The following is a 22,490-nucleotide window of genomic DNA, read 5'->3' as shown; positions in this document are numbered from 1 at the left end:
GTGCATAATTATATTAAATAAAATCATTATTTTTTTTAAATTTTTCGATTGCATGAAAGAACAAGTGTTTCTTTTTTCTTTCTTCAGCAACATTTGTTAATCTCTGGTAAATCAATTAGTAGGATTCAAACCCAAATGGAATTCTAATAATCTATCAGGAAATCTTTTATGAAACCATTTAATGTGTATTTTCTATTGAAAAATCACATAAAATACATCAAAATTCATACTAAAAATTCTAATAAAAATTGATAATTTAAAAAAATTTCAAGTCAATCACAAAAAAAATATATTAAAAAAAATATTGTTAGCGTTCATCTAATCTCCAATTAATACTTCAAGATTCTTTTATAAAAAAAAACTTTAAAATCCTTCGTAAACTTAATCCAATACACCCGTGCAAATCTTTTATAGTACACTTCTCCATGTAAAAACCCAAAAATCTATTTCTTAATGCATTCGCATCAATTCATCACTCGCGAAGCAAACGAGCAACAAAAACAATATCAAACATAAGAAAAAGGGCCAAGAAGGCATAAATCAGTCGTAGCTAACTGCATTACATAGCAATAATAATCATCATATCAGAACCAAGGTCCTAAATTCAGAAACATCAAATTAAGCATTCGGATGGTAACATAGCAAGTAACACCAGGGAGTTACAATTCACAAATACTCCTTGGCAAGTCAGTGAGAAAAGAGAATGAGAAGGCATTAATTAATCAATTAGTTATGAGAACTCAAACGGCGACCAGTCTCGTAAGAGAGAAAGGCATCAACGGCCGCGTACTGAACCTGCTCAGCAGTGAGCCAGGGATTATCCCACCTACTCCTCGTGACCCGCTTGGGCTTGGCAACCTCCAGGCCCATCCCTCGGAGGGCCAAGGACTTGAGCCCGGCCCGCTTCAGCCCAAGGTCCCCAAGCTTCTCCGCAGCGAAGGAGCGAAGGTCACGAACATTGACCACGTTAAGATTATAATCTTTCAGAAGCTTCTCCACGTCTTCTCGGATCCCAACCCCAACGACAGTGATGTTGGGGTCAGAAGGAGACGAGAGAGGCTGGGATGGAAGGGGACTGAAGTGTAAATAAAAGGAATTTTTTTTCTTTTTTCTTATTTGATCATGTAAAAATGAAAATGAAAAACAATATGAAATTATATAAATATCTTAAATAGAAAATGAGATATACATGAAAACAAAACATTTTTATCTTTCCATAAAGGCTTAATTGTACTTTTTATCTTCAATTTTTCAATTTTAGGTAAATTTTATCTCTAACAAGTTAATTGGAAGAATTTTACCCATGAATTTTAAGAAACATGCCAATTTTATCCCTTGTCTTTTTACTTCTAACATAATTGCACTTTTTATTCTAAACTCCTCATTTTTTTACACCCATTTTTTTTTATTTATTTTGGTGAAATTTACTCCTAACTTTTTTTTGACAAGCTTTTAATGGATAATTAACTAGGGATAAAATTCACAAGTTTTTTAAAGTTGGATGTAAAATATGTCAATTTAATTTGATGAGATAAAATTCACCAAAAATTAAAAGGTTAAGGAAAAAAATGAAATTAAGGCTTCTATCACTAGTGCACAGAGATGATTTTACGTCAATTTTAACAAGCTTATTACGACGGTTGACAACCATCTTAAAAGGCAATGTTGTGGATAGTATTGACTTTCCACGATGGTCCCTTAATAATTGTTTTCGAAAATCCTACCATTTAAAGATAGTTTTTAACTAAAAAATGTCTTTGAATGCTACTATTTTAAGACGATTTTTAGTTAAGAATCATCTTTAAATGCTAGCATTCTAAGATGTTTTTTAACTAATAACCTTCTTAGATGGTTAAAAACATGTTAATCAAGAAAATGAAAGTGCATTCCACAATCACCTAGGATCTCGTTCATCAGGTCACAAAGGTTCTCAATAGCAGTCAATATAAAACAAACCTAATCATTTATTAAAGAATAGAAGTTTTTTATGACTTTTTTTATTCATTATTTTTTGAATGAACCTCATGAATAGTTTCATAGTTCGATACTTATATATTCATCATCATGCATAAATTTTACCATTCATATGTCAACATTTTGGTGATTTGTGTTGTGCTTGTTTCTGTGTACATACACTACGTATACAAACTCAATAAAATCACAAATTACTCAACGATTGATGTGAATGAAAAAAATGAAAGAATTAATATGTAACATCCATAAAATTTGGTAACCAAAGCTTCTGATATTAACAGCTACAAGACAACCTACATCATTCGCAAGAGGTCCTGAACAATTTTTGACATCACTTATCAAAATTCAAGTCCTAAGCTATTGGGGTATAGTTTTAATTCCAGACCATATTCCTTGAAAGGTCTTAGTATATTCAATATTGAAAATTCATTTTATGGTTTGCACATTTGTAGACAAATAAGAATTTGACAGAGTACAAACAAGTGGAGTAAAAAATATTATATATATAGCATATCATATTAAAATATATAAAAAAATATTCTAAATATCGTGGACCTGATATTACCTTTGGGATTTAGAAACTAGATAATTGTGTCATCCTTAAAGATATTGACCTCTTCAATAGCAGGTAAGGCATTCACCTTATTCTCTTCAGGGTGCTCTGAAGCCTTTTGTCATTTGTGGTTGTTGTCTTGTGGACAACCTTCTTCTTTCTAGAACTAAGATAAGACAAAACATAAAGACAACATTCAACATGGCAGATGCATTGTGTTTAATTCCAGAAAAAACTATAAAACCAACGAATAAAGTGAAAACCCTCAAACGAGTGCATAATGGAAGAGCAGGGAAGGGGAGAAAAGCTTAAATATTCATATGTCCGTATGAAACTAATGATACATCCAATATTTATGGAACAAGATTTATCAATGCAATTTCAAGAACATAGCAAGTTAAAATATAATATTGGCAATACTAGCAGAACTAACTTTTCATTGAAATCCCTAGTTAAATGCATACATATACCTTCTCATAGTACTTTTTCCTCTAGTTGTTACTGAGCCGGCCATCTTCATTAACTTTTCCCGATTCATCTAGGTAAAGGCAAAGAAGAAAAACATAAATTTCACCCTAACCAACTAGGACCTTACAAAGATCCAAAAATTAATGGTGATAAAACTATAGAGGAAATGTACAACATCAAATTAAGACAATAGTCAAACAAGCTACATCGTATAATTGAAACATATATGACACAAATGATATTGACAAAGCACAAGGTAGTTATCTTACAACACACAAACAATCATAGATGCATTCAGAATATAAAATCATAACATGCAATCTGAAGAACACAGAAGGATCTTTTCCAAAGCCTTCTCAATTCATGTCTCCAATATTTATCCACATGAAACAGCTCAGAAGAACGAAATTTTGATTTTTTGTTCATCCTAGAAGGAAATTGAAAAAACATGATGGAACTCAATAAATCAAAAGGGGCGTGAATTGGTTTTCAAACAAAACCATACTTTTAAAAATAGAGTTGCAGAAATAAACTTTTCTAAACGGATCATATCACGAAACAAATATGAATCGAATGTAATCAATACTTAATCTATCCTTCCTTAGACATGATCCTTCATTAACTTTCTTTCTTTCAAAATCATAAAACTTGAATCTTTTCAAACCTTGAATGAGTGAAAAATAGGAATCAAGAGACAAAGACACAATCTTTTATACTGGTTTACTCTTTATTTCTACATAAGCTAATCCAATTATCTAGTCCACAACCTGAATTAGATTTCTACTATGCATCAAGAATCCTTACAGGTAATCACAAACAATCTACAATTCCCACCCAGAAAAAGAGACTAAGGCATCCAACACTTGGGCCCTTTTGTGAATATAAGCCTAAGGGAACCTTACTCTTAACCCAAACTAGAAAACCCTATTCTAAGCTCCCTTATGTGGTTACTCATGGCCCATTGGTGTAAATCTTCCCGGTGTTCACTCCCTCGAATTCCCCAACACTCTCAACTCTCAACTATCCACCCCACCATGGAGGATCCTCCACTACTAAAAAAACTATTTTTTAAGACGTGGTTTCTACAACGGTTCCAATAGACCCGCCTTAGAAAGTATGCCGGTGGCATTTTTGTAAATATGATCTAAAATAAAGGTGGTTTTTTTTAACCCGTCCTTGAATGTAGTGTTCTACGATGAGTTCTTATATAGGCCTGGCTTTGTTTTTTAAAACATTAGGCCAATTATCCACGCGCTCCCCAAACCTCTGAACCTTTCTCTATTTCAGTCTCCTTTTCTCTCTCCAAACCTCTAAACCCTAAGCACCTCCTAACCTCTAGAGCCAATAAAAAAAAACAATGGCGACGTCGCTCTCTGTTTTTCATCTATCTCTCAGCATTCTCTTCATTGCCAAAGCGCTTCCATTATCTCGCCCTCCTTTTTCTCTCTCTCCCACTCCCCAAATCCCTACTTTCTATCTCCATGCGCCACCGCACCTTCACCGTCCGCGCCGAATCCCAAAATGGCGTCAACCCCGTTCCCACCCACTACGACTTCAATCTCTTCACCATCGACGTAGGCAGCGACGGGGTTCGAGCCGCTCGCTTGGCCACCAACTATGGCGCTTCTATCGCCATCTGCGAGTTTCCTTTCTCCACTATCTCCTCCGAAACCACCAGAGGTGTCAGCAGAATGTGAGTTTCTGATTTCTTCTGTTTTTTTCATTTTCGCTTCTATTGAACTAGGGTTTGTCAATGTGGAGGCTAGTGAAAGAGTGTTTCATGTTTCCGAAGACTAGTTCGTAAGGTTCGGGCTAACCAAGCTTTCTTCAGTTTTCCTTGTCAGTTATCACTTCTTATTTAAAGAAATATTGATTAGGATTTGTGAAACAGGTTTGAGTTGCCGATCCAGCTTTTTTAGGTTACTTCATTGATAAAGGTGTTGTTGTTGCAGCAAAAGTTGTCCTCAAGGTAACAGATCAATTAAGTAATTCATATTGAGGTAATCATTATATATAATTTCTAAATTTGAGAGGTCAAGTTATTTATTGCTTATGTTTGCCATCTCTGTGCGAAGAAATAAAACCAATATGTTTAAGAAATGATAGCCTAGGAAAAGAGTAGAGGCATGCATTAAATATATATACCTATGGTATTGTTCAACTCTAATATGTTTAGAGTTCTATATCTTGTTGTGATGTTGGTAATATTCAGAATCAGTAATTTATGAAAATTGCACGAGACAAATGATAAGTAGTTTTTTTTTATAAAAATAATAATTCAATTAATTTTGTTTGCATGTTAAATTTTGTCATTATATGGCAGGCACATCCACAAGAAAAGGTTGGTGTGTTTGTAAGACGAGGTAAATGTGGTTCTCTTAACGTAGTGGAATACAGTGAGTTGGAGCAGTCACTAGCTTCTGCAGTCAATCAAGCAACTGGCCATCTTTGTTTTTTTTTGGAGTAATGTTAGTCTATTCTTCCTATATATAATCTCATTGTTTCTCTTCTCTGGCCATAAGCTTTGAGGATCATTGCCCTTGAAATTGAAAAGAAAAATAATGAAATAGTAGATCTGTCAATATAATTGAAAATGTTGGAGGATAGACAGGGGTTGGGGAAGTTATGCACAATTTAAAATTACAATTGAAAATAATTGACTTTCTTGCATTAGGATTGTTATGTGCATATAACACCTTCTTATTTTATACATCAAAATGTACTTTTCCTCTCTCTTGCATGCATATTATATTATCTTGTATGGTAGAATTTCTCTGATATCACTAATGTTTTGAACAACTGAAATTTTTAATTGCTGGGGCTATTGCTCTGAAGGGCCTTGGAGGGGTTCTTCTCATATTTGGCAGCTCTTTTGGAGCTTTGCTTCTGGTTTGTAGTCAAAATCTTCTCTATGAATATATTGGATTTCATTTTCTTCTCATGTGCTTTATTTTTCTAGTTATAACTCTTAATTTAATTTTTTTTCTTGGTATTAGCTCCTGCACCAGTTGATTGGTACCCCAATCCATTATGATTTTTACAATTATGACAGTGAGGACAAAGAATTTACTCAATTGTTCATCAAATTGACATAGGTCGGAGAAGTGATTTTTTTTAATTTCAAATTTATTTTCATGTGTGCCATATTCAAGCTGTTATTACAATGTGACTTGATGTATTTTTGCACTTGTTCATCAAATATAATTACTCCTTGCAGAACATGGCTCTTTTCGGGGCTTTATTGTTTTTCATTGGCATGAAAAACTCTATCCCTAGAAGGGTACCCAAGAAGGCTCCAAAGACAAAAACCTATTAGTTTTTGCAGCATTGGACCCCTTTCATTGGGGGCTGTTGTTTCCTGGTTCTTCATCATATCCTTTCCAATCTGCCAGGATTTAGGTTGAGTACTCTCTGGGTTCAGAATCAATCTTCCTCCCTTAGAGTTTGGTAGTTTTGGCTTCACTTGGATTAAATTATTGGCTATTATTATTTTTGTATGATCTGTGTTATTCTGCAGGCAAGGTTATTCAGCCTGTGTTAGCCATGAAATTTGGTTATGATCTTCTAGAATGGAAAGCTAGGGGTTGATGAGTTCTTGCCCTGCATGTTAGGAACCTAGAAATGAGTTGAGGTTTTGGTAAAAAAGGGAAAAGAAAGGAAGAGAGTAAGAATACTTTCGTAGTGTTTATTTCCAAAGGTTTCCCTTCAATTCTGTGAACTTAGCTATGATGATGAGCAAGTCTGATGACCAAACGCGTAATATTGTTCACTCTATTGTTAGGTTGGGATTGAATTAGAAAGAAACTTTGAGGGTAAAGCATCCAATCTTGTGGAGTGCTCTGGAAAATCAACCATGAATGTTGCTACTCTTGTTGCACGTCATTTTCCTGGTATAGCCTTTGTTTCTTCTTGTAGATTTTATTACTCAGCTTCATTTCATGGTATTTATACTTGGTACCTAACTTTTGGGTCGTCCTAAAGTATGAATTTCATTTCAAACATCAAAATAATTTACTTCGATGATAGTAAGTTTGAGTTGATTTATGGGATTGATTTATATATTTATTGGTTTATGTAGGCTTTTTTTTAACAAGTAGTGGAAGCACCTACAAGCTAATTGCTTGTGTCCTATCTTATACTTTTTTTTATACTACAAATATGAATGAGCTCCTAGCGTCCTTCAGCTGTTGTAGTGCTAGACAGGCAACTGCATTTTCATTTACTAATATGTGTGTGTGTGTATGTAAACATGGATTTCAAGATGAAAATTATTTGTTTATTGCAGAATGAATTGGCCTCCCATAGAACAGATGTAGGGAATATATCTTCTTGCTTCCTTGTTTCTTTAACTTATAATAATTTCTAACATCATAATCCAATGAGAAATAACAACCTTCTGAAATAGAGATTTCCTTCATGTTAATTTGGATAGGAGTAATTATATGTCTTGGTAGAAAAATTACAAGTTCGTAACATATGTCAACAAAATTATCAGAAAAATAATATAGTATAGCTATTGTTGTTGCAGAGCTATTAGAATATCACTTTATGCTATGATTTTTGTAATCATTAATAATCACGAGCATGTCAAGAACTTGTTTCCTATTCTGTAATATAGGGACCAAATCACGCTGCAGCTTTTGTGCTTAATCATTATAGGGAAGCATTTTTGCACATAATATTGTATTGCTCCATTAACTCTTAATTTAACTAAGCCAAATCCTGTGTTCGGTGATGGTTTCATGCCATTGTCTGCTTTAGAAGAAATGCCAATTAGAGTTGCTATGTCACAAAGTGTGCTTAATGTAATAAGATATTTACCATATTCTCTAAGAAAAGTAAAAAAAAAAAAAAAGGTCTGATTACCAAGACTCTTGAGATTAATTATGATATTTATTTTGTACATATTATAAAGATTATTTCTAATTATTTATTAAAACTAATTTCTTTTAGAAAATATAAAAGCATTTAAAGACAAAATTTTCATCTCTACCATTTTTTTCTACTAATGAGAGAGTTAGAATTCAAATATTTAACCTCTTGCTTAAAGGACCTAACTCTAACGTTATTTGAATCAATTAGTTGTTGGGATTAATATTAAGATTATGATTATTTTTTTATACCTAGAAGGTATCTAAGATTTTTATTTGGCATGTAACCAATTTCTCTCGCTCCTAATCATTTTGAAGTACAATAGCACTACCCTGGAGTTAAATATTAACAAAACTGGTTAATATTATTTAATGTTAGATGTTAATTTGTACAGGTCACGAAAAATTTGTATCCAATTTAGCTTTTAGCTATGATGGACATTGTTTGGCATCAGGAGGCTTAGATGGAATTATTAAAGTGAAATTTGGAAGGTAAAAAATTTGAAGGACCTGCAGGGGGCATTGAGGTGAGATTGTTAGTGAAAACAAGGTTTTATTTTTGTAGCTTTTAGTAAAAGAAATATCAACTGGAAATGAAAACAATAAACAAAACAAACCCACCCTTAGTGGCTTAGGTGCCATGAAATCTTTCAGTGGCTTAGGTGGCATCCAAGAGGACACATACTTAGTTTTCTTGATTTATTTGGTCTGTTTTGATGTAAATCCTCCAATATATTTCTAACTACTAATTTTTTGAGGTTCATTTTTTACGATTCAGATTCAGTTGAATTGTTGAAAGTAAAATCGGAAATTGGTTGCTTCTCATGAGACTAAATAATTGTTTTTGAAGTTTAATGCTACTATCTTCTATGCGAGTAATATGAGTGATTTTATTTTCTGCAGGGGAAAATAAAGCAGACAATGGACAAGGCCTTTTGGGATGGTCGTACGGAAAATGAAGCAGGTGAAAAAAGGTCTTGCATCATATTCTTCTAATGACATATATAAGGAATATGTGTTCTATATAACTACATACATGTATACATGTACAAATTGTTATTTAATTATAAGTTTTTTTTGTATTGAACTTCTAGCTACTAAAACAAGGTAGCTTTTTGTACTTATTCATTAACTATTTTGATAGCTGAAATTTGACCTGAGTTTATAAATTAAGTCTCATATGAGACATTACCTAGGTACATCATATTTCCATTATGTTACTGGTTAAATTTTGCGAAATTAATAAAAAAATACCATTCTACATCGGTTGACTGATAATCGATGTAGAAAACCCACATTCTACATCGATTGTGACTCCAGAAACGATGTAGAAACCCCACATACTACATCGGTTGCGACTCCAGAAACGATGCAGAAACCCCACATTCTACATCGGTTGCGACTTCAGAAACGATATAGAAACCCCACATTCTACATCGATTGTGACTCTAGAATCGATGTAAAAACCTCACAGTCTAAGACGGTCATTCAACCGATGTTGTAGGGCCTAAGGTTTTCAACGACTCCGGCTACAACCACGCGTTGTAACCGATATAGAAAGCCTCTCAAAACCGATGTAGAAGACCTATTTTGTAGTAGTGCTCTGTTATCATCAGGTACAATTTCACTTCCTTGATGGTAAAGTTTCAATTTTTTATTGTTGATTTTGAATATTTACATCGATTTTGAATCTAGGTATTTTTTATTTTCTATCGGTTTGAATTAGAGAAGAGAAATGGATAGATAGAGGAGGAGAGTGGAAAACGGAACTCGTATCAATATGTGGGTCGAACCACTTCAGTGAGACCAACTGTTTCGTTTGGTGGAACTAAAGTGAGTGTGGATGAAATTCAATCTGTTGTTGTTGTTGCTTCTTTCGGCTATTATCTTACTTCCCTTCATGGAGCCTTGGTTGGTTTACTTGAACCTGATCCTAGGAGTGTGTGCTCTTGTTCCTGATCCTCATTTCAATTGTGATTATTGCCAAGGTTTTAAATTGTGTTCATGGCTGCAATTTCATCATAATCCTTGACATTGTGGGAAATTGATGTGACTATTATTAAAAAAATATTCATAAATCCTGGATATTATTAAATAAATTCAGTATGTCCTAATATTTTAATCTCCATTTTTTTGTCCTACGCTTCCTCAGCCCGGCTATATAAAACTAGCATGCCTAATAACTCACGTGTGATATTTAAAACATTTTCCTGGTTATATCACAAATCTTTTAAATAAACCTTCTTTCAAAATCTTATTTTTCAATTATTAATCTTCTTTTTTTACCAAGTTTAATATTAATAAGATTAATAAATATTTATTTGTTTCAATGCAACAATAAATTTCTATTTTTAATAAGTAGTTTGGAAGGACAATAATATGTTAATATATGCAAACAATTTGCGTTCGATAAATGTTATGATTATTGTGATTATTTTTTTACAGGAATTGTTAAATATCAAAAACTTATTACACAAAATCCTATTTTTAGTCGTCTCATTTCCTTACATTAGCAATGGAAGACAAAAAGATTCAATATCTGTTGTTTTTTACTTTTAACTATTTTCATCTTTGAGTGGATGGATAGACATTCAATTAGCTTTCTTATAGCAGATAGGCTCAGAGCGGATACGACAAGACCACTTATTCACTCAGCAACAACAACATATTCAATAATTAATGTAGATTCGAGATTGGATTGAGATAAGGCCAAGTCTGGATTGAATGCATATCTCCTGTGTACCTTTTGAAATATTTTGAAAATAAACATTTTTTTCAAAATACTTCAATTTTTATAGATGAGATGATCAATAAATGATTACAGACAAATAAAAAGAGAAATGGAATGACATAATTTAGAAATAAATTCATCATCTATGACATCTACTCATCCTATGATTCCAAATCAATAGACTTATTAATCAACTCATGAATTGAGTAAATTAATCACACGATAATGAAAATCTTTCATATTATTTGATATATTATTCTAGAATAGAATTCAATTTCTACTAGAAAGAAAAATGAATATTATTTCAAAATCCAATTATTATATTCCTTCTGATGTTTTTTATATCATTTTGTTATTCAACAATCCAAAAGTTTCTTTTTATCAAGTTATGTTTTCTTCTAATTAAAATAAAAATTGTTAAAAGTTTTATGGTATGAAAACAAAAAGCCTAACACTAAAATAAGACTGTGAAGGCTCTCAACCACATGGATAGTTTAATGTGTTGATCAATGTCTAACCCTGAGATGTGGATCATCCAAAATTGCAAACAAATGTGGCTGAAGAAGCCACAATTGTGGTCACAAATACTCCAAAAACCTTGATGTTGTGGTTGAAATTACAGCCATGGACCGGTTTTGAACCTTTGATGATTGGTTTTGATCTTGTTCCTGATTTTGATTTGCATCACTGGTTCATGTAAATGTTGCCTCAACTTTGTTTTTTGTTGTTTAATGATTAAACAATCATTGTACAACTAGCATTTGAGTTTGAATTGGGAGAAATTGCTTGTTTTTCTTTAACAATGTCTTCTATAATAATTATAAGACAAATGGAGAGTTGCTAGGTTTTCTTGTTTAAGTTTATTATAGAAGATATTTTGCCTGTATGTAAACCTAGATGTTGAATACATTATTAGTTGTTACAGAGCAAACTCTTGTTTATCAGAGTGGATATGGAGGAGATTATGGTGGACCCATACCCCAATTCCAAAGGTATAATCACCTAGAATGAGTCTATGAAAGATATATTTCAAGTAACTTCTCATATTGAAACTAGGTTGTGCATGAAGCTATTTAATGTTTTGGTTTTGTGGTCTAAAAGAATTAATAGTTGGTTTTATTCTACACGGATTTAAACCTTATTGTGACAAAAATTAGATGTTGAAAATATAATAAATATAAAAGTATGGACTGGCAAAAAATGCTTTTTAAAGAACGATAGCCAATCACTTTAGATAGTAAAAGTGACATTATGCATTAGACTAAAGAAGCTACGTGATAGATCAACACACCATCAAGCTGCTAACTCTATGAATTGTTGATATTATGTGGATAGATCTTGGCTAGTCTCTCATACAACTCTTGGCTTAAAGCTTTATGAATAACCCTGGAATGATTGATTCAATTATTATGAAGAGGTTATTTACTTTGAATTGTAAAGCATAAAAATTATAGTTGCAAGGGGCTTTTTAGGTGGTAGCTTTCTGAGTGATGAGGGGGTATAGCCATGACTTCAGGGAAGAAAAAAGAAACTAAGGTATATGGAGTTTGATATTAAAGGGTTGATTTAGGTCTCTTTGATTAAATATGGCCTCCATGGAACCAAGGTATCTTTTGCTACCTGAAAATGTGTAGGTAAATATATCTAATCTGGGTGGTGGTCTTTTGCAGCATTCATTTGGAATCATGCACAAGTATACAACTCAAATCAACTCATTTATATACTAGAGTCTATTTGTTGTGGAAATGTTCCAATTCATAAAGATATATTACTACTCCCTTTTGCACTTAAGAAAATAGCAATAGCTCTAAAAAGTTTAAAGGGGAGAGGAATTAACGGGGTTGAGCAAGATAAACTTTTCATCACAATTGACTTCATTGGAAAGAACTTAAGTCCCACAACTATTAGAGATGGTGCAAAGATAAAATATATAAGTGGGGGAAACCCTTGTAGAAGCAAGCTTCATGATGATGAATCAAGTATGAGTCAAGTAGTTTTGATGATGACAAAAAGCCCAAAAGAACCCAAAAGAATGATTTCAAGAATGAGTCAACAAGTTCAAGATCAAGATTGATTTCAAGATTCAAGAAAAGACATCAAGAAGAATCAAGATTCAAGAGAAGAAATCAAGAAGCAACAAGTCAAGACTTCACAAGGGAAGTATTGAAAATTATTTTTCAAAAACCAAACATAGCACAATTTTGTTTTACAAAAGAGTTTTCTCAAAATTTTCTAAGTTACCAGAGTATTTTCTCTCTGGTAATCGATTACCAATTTCCTGTAATCAATTACCAGTGTTAAAATTTGATTTCAAAAAGCTTTTAACTGAATTTGCAACGTTCCAAATGATTTTTAAATGGTGTAATCGATTACAATATATTGGTAATCGATTACTAGTGTATCTGAACGTTGAAATTCAAATTCAATTGTGAAGAGTCACATCTTTTCTTAAAATGCATTGTGTAATCGATTACATGATTATGGTAATCGATTACCAGTGACAAGTTTCGAATAAAAGGTCAAGAGATGTAACTCTTGACATGATTTTCTCAAGGTCATAACTCTTCCAATGGTTTTCTTGACCAAACATGAAGAGTCTATAAAAGCAAGACCTTGACTTGCATTCAAATAACTTTTGAACTTCTTTGAACAACTTTTGAGAAATCTTGAAACCTTTCCTACTCATCTTTCTTCTTCTTCTTCCTTTCCCAAAAAGCTTTCTAAGTTTTTTGTTTTTCCAAACCTTGTTCTTCTGTAAGTGAAAATTATGTAGAAAACAAAAGTGTGCTATATCTTTTCATTCTCTTCTCTCTTTGCCAAAAAGAATTCAACAAGGACTAATCACCTGAATTCTTTTTGTGTCTCTCTTCTCCATTTTCCAAAAGAACGAAGGACTAACCACCTAAATTCTTTTGTGTCTCCCTTTTCCCTTTTCAAGAGAATTCAAAAGGACACAGTTTGAGAATTCTTTTGATTCTTCCCTTTCCCTTAAACAAAAGATTTCAAAGGACTAACCGCCTAAGATATCTTATGTTTCCCCTTACAAAGATTCAAAGGTCTAACCGCCTGAGAATTCTTTGTCTTAACATATTGGAGGATACATCCTTTGTGGTACAAGTAGAGGGTACATCTACTTGGGTTGTTGTAACTGAGAACAAGAAAGGGTATATCTCTTGTGGATCAGTTCAAGTGGAGGGTACATCCACTTGGTTGTTCAAAGAGAACAAGGGAGGGTACATCCCTTATGGATCTTTGCTTGTAAAGGATTTTACAAGGTTGAAAGAAATCTCAAGAACCGGTGGTTGCTTGAGGACTGGATGTAGGCACGGGTTGTTGTCGAACCAGTATAAAATTCTTGTGTTTGTCTTCTTCTTCCCTACACTTTTTAATTTCAGCTGTGCACTTTAATTATCGCTTTTACTTTTGGTTAAGTTTCTTTTTCTATTCTTTACTTTCTTAAATTAGTAGTAAAAGCCTAATTGAATCTAGTAACATTAAGAATGATGATTTTTAATTAGTCAAGGTACATTAATAATTAATTCAACCCCCCCCCCCTTCTTAATTATTCCAAGGCCACTTGATCCAACAACCCTCATCCATGAGTTAGTTTTGGGGGTTGAGTTAAGTCCAAATCCATATTAAGATAATATCAGAGTCTATCATAGATCCATTACACGATTCACCTACCATGTTATCTATGCAACCAAACCCAAAAGTATTGAGCGTGAGGGGATGTATTGGAAAAAAAAACTCAAGTTCCATATCGACTAGGGATAGTGCAAACATAGGATATATAAGTAAGAGACAACCATCATTCTATGAGTTAACTTTTGAGGTTGAGGTTGGGTTAAGTTCAAATCCACATTCTAAGAGACTTCATTGAAATATTTACTAGATTGTCTTCTTTCCTCTAATAGGTCATGGAATTGGCAATGCATTTTTTGGTTGAATTTGAATTTTTTGGTTGAATTCCTCTAATAGGTCATTGAAATATTTACTATCTTTCCACATGCAACTATCTTTAAAATGCATGCCTTTTGATAAAGGCCATTATGATATGAATTTCTCAAGTTCAATATTCCAGTTCTATATTGGCAAATAATCTTGTTAACTAGGTCATTCACTTTTAGGAAAATCTTGGATGAAGTAGAGATACGAGAATTGCTCATTGATCATGTTGGTCATCGTTGTTGTTGGGGTTTCCATCCTGCTCAAACATGGAGGATTCATCAAGTGGAAGCCTATAATTGATATGTGCAGGAAATTAAAGAGCTGGTTTCGAGGGTCCAGGACCTCTTGAAGAAGAAGAAGAGAAGAAGATAACACTTGGAATTCGAGGACCAAGCAACCTCCTAAAGCAAGGAGAAAGGAAATTCTAGATTTTATTTTCACTGCCTCCCAAAGGAAAGCACCTTCGTACATATATAAGGTTGAGTGCTGGGGGACAAGCTCCCGACAACACTAACAAAAAGATAAGCAAAATCACAAAACATCATAACAGAATGATAACAATATTATTCTTTTCTAACAACCTATTTATCTAAATAGCATGTTTTGCTTCCTGCTAACCATGCTACAGTTAATCCTTCAAGTAGGCTGGTGGTGCAGTCTCCCTTTTGGGCCTTGTAGCCCTTGCTTCTTGCAGACCCCCCTGGTGGTGCAGTTGTATCATTCCCTAGCCCATCAAAAACACCTTGTCCTCAAGGTGTTAGGGCTTCAAACAATGGCTTCTAAACTCCTCTGGGTCAACAACTAGTTGGTGCTTGCATGCAACCATGGTAGGTCCATGGTATTTAGTTCCTATCTTAAACAACGTCATGTTTCTCCCTTCGAGAGCTTTGCCATTAGGAGTTGTTACATGGTCATACAGAGCAACAGTACCGACGAGCTTGTTGCATGAAACAGTGGCACGAGTGTGGCAGAGATCGGGAAGGTAGGCAACAGGCATGGGACGTGGAGTCGACAAGGGTGCGGTGAATGGTGCATGGTTGTATGACATGGAGGGGCAGTCAGAATGGACGGCGGAGGCAGCATGGACGGCGGAGGTGGCATGGATGACAGAGGTGGCATAGGCGACGGAGTCGGCATGGACAGCGGAGGTGATATGATGGCGGTTGGTGCTTGCACAAGGATGGAAGATGAAAATTGTGGAGTGGGATTGTGAGTGCTCAATCGCTGAAGAAGGTTGTTGATGGTGGTGGCCAAGGTGTTGATGGAAGCGACAAGGTTCAGTTAACTGAGGGTAAGTTTGGCCAAGGCGGTCCTTGCTAGCGATAGATAGTTCAAGGTGGTTTGGCAGGTGTTGTGGATTGTAGTGTTTTGGGCTGGAATGGCAGCCATGGAAGGCAACCATGGGAGCTCTGTTTAGTGAATGCTATGGGTTGCGGTAGTTGAAGTTGGTATGGCAGCCATGGGCTTTCAATGAAAGCACCAAATTGATACGTGCAGGAAATTAAAGAGCTGGTTTCGAGGGTCTAGAACCTCCTGAAGAAGAAGAAGAGAAGAAGATAGCACTTGGAATTCGAGGACCAAGCAACCTCCTAAAGCAAGGAGAAAGGAAATTTCAAATTTTATTTTCACTGCCTCCCAAAGGAAAGCACCTGCGTACATATATAAGGCTGAGTGCTGGGGGACAAGCACTAACAAAAAGATAAGCAAAATCACAAAATATCCTAACAGAATGATAACAATATTATTCTTTTCTAACAACCTATTTATCTAAATAGCACGTTTTGCTTCCTGCGTTTTGCTTCCTGTTAACCATGCTGCAGTTAATCCTTCAAGTAGGTTGGTGGTGCAGTCTCCCTTTTGGGCCTTGTAGCCCTTGCTTCTTCAGTACCTCCTGAAGAAGAAGAAGAGAAGAAGAAGAAAGCTAGGGGAAGGAATTTTGTTTTTCTCATTCATATCGCTAGTTATTTACATATGCATATATATAGGCCTACTGCTAACAGAATTGTGATTTCCAAATCATGTAGGAATGTTCTCACTAACGGAAAATGGTTAGGAATGTTCCCTCAGTAGCAGACAAGCGTTATCCAACATATCCCCTCTGCCAGCTCAGCATCTTCAACCTCAGATAGGTTTGGAAATCCTCTTTTTAGCCTTTGCTATCTACACCCCCATTTCTGCTGTTGTGGTTCCTTTCTCTGCTATCTGCACCAATATCTGAACCCTCGTTACTGCTGTTATGCTATCATCTCCTTGCACCTCTATCTCTCTATCATTCCACGGCTCTTGCAAAAACACCTTGTCTTCAAGGTGTTAGGGGTTCAACGCATGTCTTCCAAAAGTGATACCGAGATCCCAAGGTTTGTTCCAGCGAGACTCCTCTAGGTCAGCAGCTGGTTGGCGCTTGCATGCAACCATGGTATTCAGTTCCTATCTTAAACAACGTCATGTTTCTTCCTTCCAGAGCTTTGACATTAGGAGTTGTTGCACGGCTATACGGAGCAAAAGTACCGAAGAGTTTGTTGTATGAAACAGTGACACAAGTGTGGCAGAGATCAGGGAGGTAGGCAACAGGCATGGGACGTGGAGTCGGCAAGGGTGCAGTGAATGGTTGCATGGGTGTAGGACATGGAAGCACAGTCTAAATGGATGGTGGAGGTGGCATAGGCGGCGGAGTCGACATGGATGGCGGAGGTGGCATGGACGGTGGAGGTGATATGATGTCAACTAGTGCCTGCGCAGGGACGAAAGATGAAAATTGTAGAGTGGAATTGCGAGGGCTCAGTCACTGAAGAAGGTTGTTGATGGTGGTGGTCAAGATGTCAACGACAACGGCGAGGTTGAGCTGATTGAGTGTAAGTTTGGCAAAAACAGCCTCGAGGAGGTCCTCGCTCGCGGGAGAAAGTTCAAGGTGGTTTGGTGGGTGTTGTGGATTGCGATGGTTTGGGCTGGAATGGTAGCCATGGAAGGAAACCACGGGATCTTTGTTTAGCGGATGGTGTGGGTTGCGGTAGTTGAAGCTGGTATGACAGCCATGGAAGGCAACCATGGACTCTCAACGAGAGCACCAAATGTTAGAGGTGTTGCGTGCCAAGGATATCTAGTTTTCGAGGAACCAGTGCCTCCAGAGGTATAAGAGAGAAGAGACCTGAAGAAGAAGAAGAAGAGAAGAAGAAGAAAGCTAGGGGAAGAATTTCTGTTTTTCTCATTCATATCGCTGGTTATTTCATATGCGTATATATAGGCCTACTGCTAACAGAATTGTGATTTCCTAATCATGTAGGAATATTCTCACTAACGGAAAATGGTTAGGAATGTTCCCTCAACAGCAAACAAGCGCTATCCAGCATATCCCCTCTGCCAGCTCAGCATCTTCAACCTCAAACAGGTATGGAAATCCTCCTTTTAGCCTTTGCTATCCGCACCCCCATTTCTGCTGTTGTGGTTCCTTTCTCTACTATCTGCACCCCCGTTACTGTTGTTATGCTATCATCTCCCTGCACCTATGTCTCTCTATCAGTAATGTTTATGTAGGAACTCTAGATACATTTATAGAGGAAAGAGAAATCATAAGAGAGACAGAACCATACTTTGGTGGCAGTATTGACGGAAAGGATAATGGACCTGAAGTTGGTATTTGGGAAGTTGGTATTTGTGAAATGTAATGGCAAGGGAAAGATTCCTTGTGTGACTTATGGATCTCGTGGACAATTAAGTGGGCAACATGTAATGGGAGTGGTTCTCTTCTAGCACGCAATCTTGCCATTATTAGATGGTATGTCAATCTGGCTGTGTCTAATCATACCTTGCCTCATTTTGTACCTTTAATAGGTATGAGGAGTGCATAATTATAATCAAACTTGTACATAATTATAATATATTATCTGGAGGTAGAGATTTGAATTGTTTTGATGGGAGAGTTGTTTAACATAGATTTGAGATCCATTAAACATACAAAATCTAATTGAGAAAAGTAGTACCAGAGGTTCCCATGATGGTTCGAAGTTGAACTTGATTGAAATAAAAATTCTGATGTCCTCGTTTACACAATAAAAATTCAAGCCAAAACCCAGAAGATGATAGAAAGGAGGAAATCAATTGAAATAATACAGAGCAGAGTTTTTAGAAAATGGATCGTTATATATAGTTGAATGGTCTTTGTTTATCCATGACCATGATAAAAATATTTGTACTGTTTAAGTAGTGACTCCAAATATTAGTTAGGGGGCAAGGCCTGTGTCACTTTGATGTGTGGGCATTACTGCTCAATTCCTTGTGCAGAATTGCAATCTGTCACTAGAATTATTGTAGACTAGGTTAAATATTGTAAACTTACAAAACATCAAATGCAACTTTTAATATTATCTCCCTCTCATACATAAGAAACAATTAATTAATTTATCAAAACCAATAAAAATAGTTAGATTAGTTAATTTGTCATAAATTTTAATTTTATTCTAAGAATATCTATGACATTAAATGATTAAAGATATGATTATATTTCAAAAGATAATTTTTCAATAAATGAGTGTCTTGTTTTGTTGATAGCTCAATAAATGCATTAACTTTTTTGGGGAAAAGAAAATAATCATTAGGTGTAAAAAGGAAATTTAACAATATAGTAATCTAAGGTTTTTTGGAATTAGGATCAAGAAACTGTTATCTTTTGTTTCTTATAAATATAGGACCAGAATGGTACTATATAATCTTTGTTTAAGAGATTCCTAAGGCATCCAGTTTCATGGTATGCTTAATATTGATTCCCTTTAGTGCAATGCTAAAGGAACACGTGTTTGTGCTTTTTACAGGAAGACACTTTCAACTCGGAAAGTAAATGCAACTAGTGGAGCAGCATCAGTACCAGATGAGGTTTCCCATAGATCCAAAGGGGTTCAATTGTGCAACACTAAGGCATACCAATGCACTCCAACCTTCTTTGCAGATTCTTATTTTCTCAACAAATTCTCTTCTGAAGTCATTGCAGAAAGGGCTCAAGTACTTGCCACTGCAACAGTCATATGTGAAAAGCACACAATCTCAGTATTGCCAGTAACTCGTGTTACCATGTCTCAATGTTATGTCCTAGTATTCGAGAACTAGGAAAACTCCAGAAGAAAGAAGAGAATTGAGAGGAAAGATTTCTGTTATGGCTTGTGTTCTTTTCCATTTACAATGGCATCTATATATATAAGGCAAAATTACACAAGTTATTCTAATTCCTTTCTATACAGGGCAAGATTCTAACAGAAATGGATTCTGCACTATTCTTGTCTGCAACAAGAATCTCGTTGACCAATCACAAATTGCCAGCTCAGCGATGGTTTCTGTTAGAGGTTACGAAATCCTCTAAGTACTGAGGGATGCGCAACTGGTATGAACATTGGTCTTCTCTTTGCTAGTGTTGGTCTGCACCTTGTCTGCTGCTTCCTTGCTCTGTGGTTGCTTCATAACACTTAGCGTCGGCAATCCTTTAGTTTCTACATCGTAGAATGTGGCAGAGAGGTGTATTTGAAGGATTATTACCCTGCTAGATATTGTTGGGGCCTGTGTCCTTCTTTGGAGTTGTTGAAGTTGTAATGTTGAAACTTTTCTTCCTTGCAGCATTGGTCAGTTGCAAAGGTTTCATCTACACATTAGTGAGTTGTGTGTTTGTTCGGTTTGGTAATAACACAAGCAGATTTCAGGGTTTGAGGGCTGTGCATATGAACTTTATGATATGAGAAAATAGATTATGTATTGATAATGTAAAATATTTGACACTAACAAATTATCATATATTATTATAAATTTATTAATTTTTAAAATAACTATTTTAAAAGTCATATCAACATTGATTTCTAATTAATTGATAGTGTGAAGATTTTATACTGGCAGTGCCATTAATTGGCTTGTATGGATCACAGCTATGAGGTTATATTTATGAAGGCTAGATTCAAGTTGAGTATTGATGGTGAATTCTTTGATGTAAATGTGAATTATTTAAATAAAAGACAATCCCCCTCAGTTTTCTCTTAATCACCCATTAGCTTGTTTGTATCATTTTCCTTAGGTACCAAAGACTAGTAGTAACTCAAACAGAAAATTCATTACGAGTACTTGGTTTGATCATAATTTTCAGCTCAGGACCTGTATTTTATCTTCTTTTTTTCATAAAAAAATCGTCATCTAGTAGGAATTCTAGCTCGTTCTATTAGAGCTTCAATGTTTGCTTCATTCCTTGATCTCTCGTCTGCATGGAATGGAAGTATAATAGCAGGTTCAAGTCTAAAATACTAATCTTCCAAACTTGTATTAGGTTAAAGTCCAAAATACAAGTCTTCCAAAAGATAATGAAGCAAGCAAAGATGTAGTACAAGGAGAATCAAGTTAGCAAATACTCAAACATGTTTGTATTTTCAATTTTTTATGAGTCAAATCAATCGATATATAATGCTAATTTCAAAAACTCATGTTTGTCTTAGTCTGGAGCTTTTTTCTTTCTGAAAATAACACCAATTTTAAAACTAAATTAATTCTTTACTTACAAACGAAGAAACTGTTTTTTCAACATAAAAGGACAAAATAATTAACTATAGCATTTAACAATATTTAATCTAATATATATATATAAACAAGGATTTATTCTATGGGATGATATTATGACTCCTTTATATTTATTTCTTCCAAATAATTCAATAATTCAATTAATTCAGATTTTATATTTATTCTATTCTCAATAGAATCAAATAAATCAATTATAATACGCAAGAATAATATAAATTAAAATATTTAGATTTATATTTATTTTTTTAATTTTATATAATAGGTTAAGAATCATGTAAATTGATATGATATATTTTTTGACTAAAGTAAAAATTTGAAAAATATTTTATTACAGCTATATAATAAAATATAATAATTTTCATGAAAAGTAAATTTTATGTGAATACAACTAATAGAGTTGTTTATGCTATTTTTTTTTAATTTTTACAAGTAAAATTTAAATCAATTCACATAGATTTATTTTACTATTATGAAATATACATGCACACAATTTTAATTGATTTTCTAATAAACAAATTTAAACCAACATTAATTTATTCTATATATTTACTAAATATTATATATTATAATTTAGAAAGTTTTAAATTTATCACAATTGTATATATAAAATATATTTAAATATTTATTGACATATATACTAATATGTACTTATTAAAATTTAAATTAAATAAATTTATTAAAATCTAAATAATATAAAAAATTACTATTATAAATTATAAAATATGAATTTAACATCCGTGGCTATTGGCTAACTAAGCTAGTTATACAAAGTCCTAATTATTTTTAACTTAGAAAACATATTTTAATAAATAATATTTGAAGTGAGATGATATGTATAATATCTTATATTATAAATTTTTGGAGTGAGTACTTTCTTCATTATCTCATTTAATTTTTTTAACATTTTTCTCTCTCTTTAATATGTGTATTTCTCACATTACCTTAGCAATTAGAAGAAAAAAAGAAGAAAGAAAACTCTTATTTGTAAAAAAAATAATTAATTATCTATTTTTCTTGAAGAAAATTGGTTATGCTCAGTGTAAAATAGTTTTTGATAGTTATTTCATCACAAATCATCATATATAATAAATTTATTAACTTAATAATAATTATTTTAAAAATCACAATTAATACGATTTTTAATTGATTGTGCAAAAGCTTTTAAAATGAGAACACACATCAGTCAAATATTTTATTTTTTATTACATTTTTTTTTACAACATTTGTGACGTATTTGTTAAACGCTTGTTTTTATGTATATTCTTTTATTTATCACTATCTCTAAATTCTGTAAAAGAAATCTTTACTCTAAATTAAATTTCAACGGTTCATTTTTTTTCTTTAAAAGAATGTCGATAATTTAAAAATATTTTTTTTATCGTATTTTTTATTATTTAGACTC

At 33.9% G+C, this 22,490-nt stretch overlaps 1 protein-coding gene, 1 non-coding gene and 1 pseudogene across 2 annotated transcripts; 1 reads left to right on the top strand and 2 right to left on the bottom strand.

The window, feature by feature from the left end:
- Positions 1-726: 726 nt before the first annotated feature.
- LOC106797021 (uncharacterized) lies at positions 727-1,651 on the bottom strand. The gene is made up of 2 exons (XM_041011830.1): positions 1,613-1,651; positions 727-1,059 (listed from the first exon to the last, which is right to left on the bottom strand). The coding sequence occupies exons 1-2, from the start codon at positions 1,649-1,651 to the stop codon at positions 727-729; spliced, it is 372 nt and encodes a 123-aa protein (XP_040867764.1).
- Positions 1,652-3,345: 1,694 nt separating this feature from the next.
- Positions 3,346-3,431, bottom strand: LOC113000282 (small nucleolar RNA Z159/U59). Its single transcript, XR_003265573.1, has one exon. It is a non-coding gene; the product is annotated as a small nucleolar RNA Z159/U59 (small nucleolar RNA).
- Positions 3,432-8,787: 5,356 nt separating this feature from the next.
- Positions 8,788-20,122, top strand: LOC102659906 (uncharacterized; annotated as a pseudogene).
- The last annotated feature ends 2,368 nt before the right edge of the window (positions 20,123-22,490 follow it).

This window comes from Glycine max, chromosome 18, assembly GCF_000004515.6.
Source record: "Glycine max cultivar Williams 82 chromosome 18, Glycine_max_v4.0, whole genome shotgun sequence".
NCBI lineage: Eukaryota > Viridiplantae > Streptophyta > Magnoliopsida > Fabales > Fabaceae > Glycine > Glycine max.
Note: the sequence above shows the minus strand (reverse complement) of the source record. Positions and strands in the feature narration are given on the sequence as shown.

Bases quoted from the DNA above. Each gene is read 5' to 3' on its own strand.
- LOC106797021 (XM_041011830.1), bottom strand. From the start codon at position 1,651: ATGGTTGTCAACCGTCGTAATAAGCTTGTTAAAATTGAC. The intron at 1,060-1,612 runs GTAAAATCATCT...CTTCCATCCCAG, and splicing joins ATAAGCTTGTTAAAATTGAC to CCTCTCTCGTCTCCTTCTGA.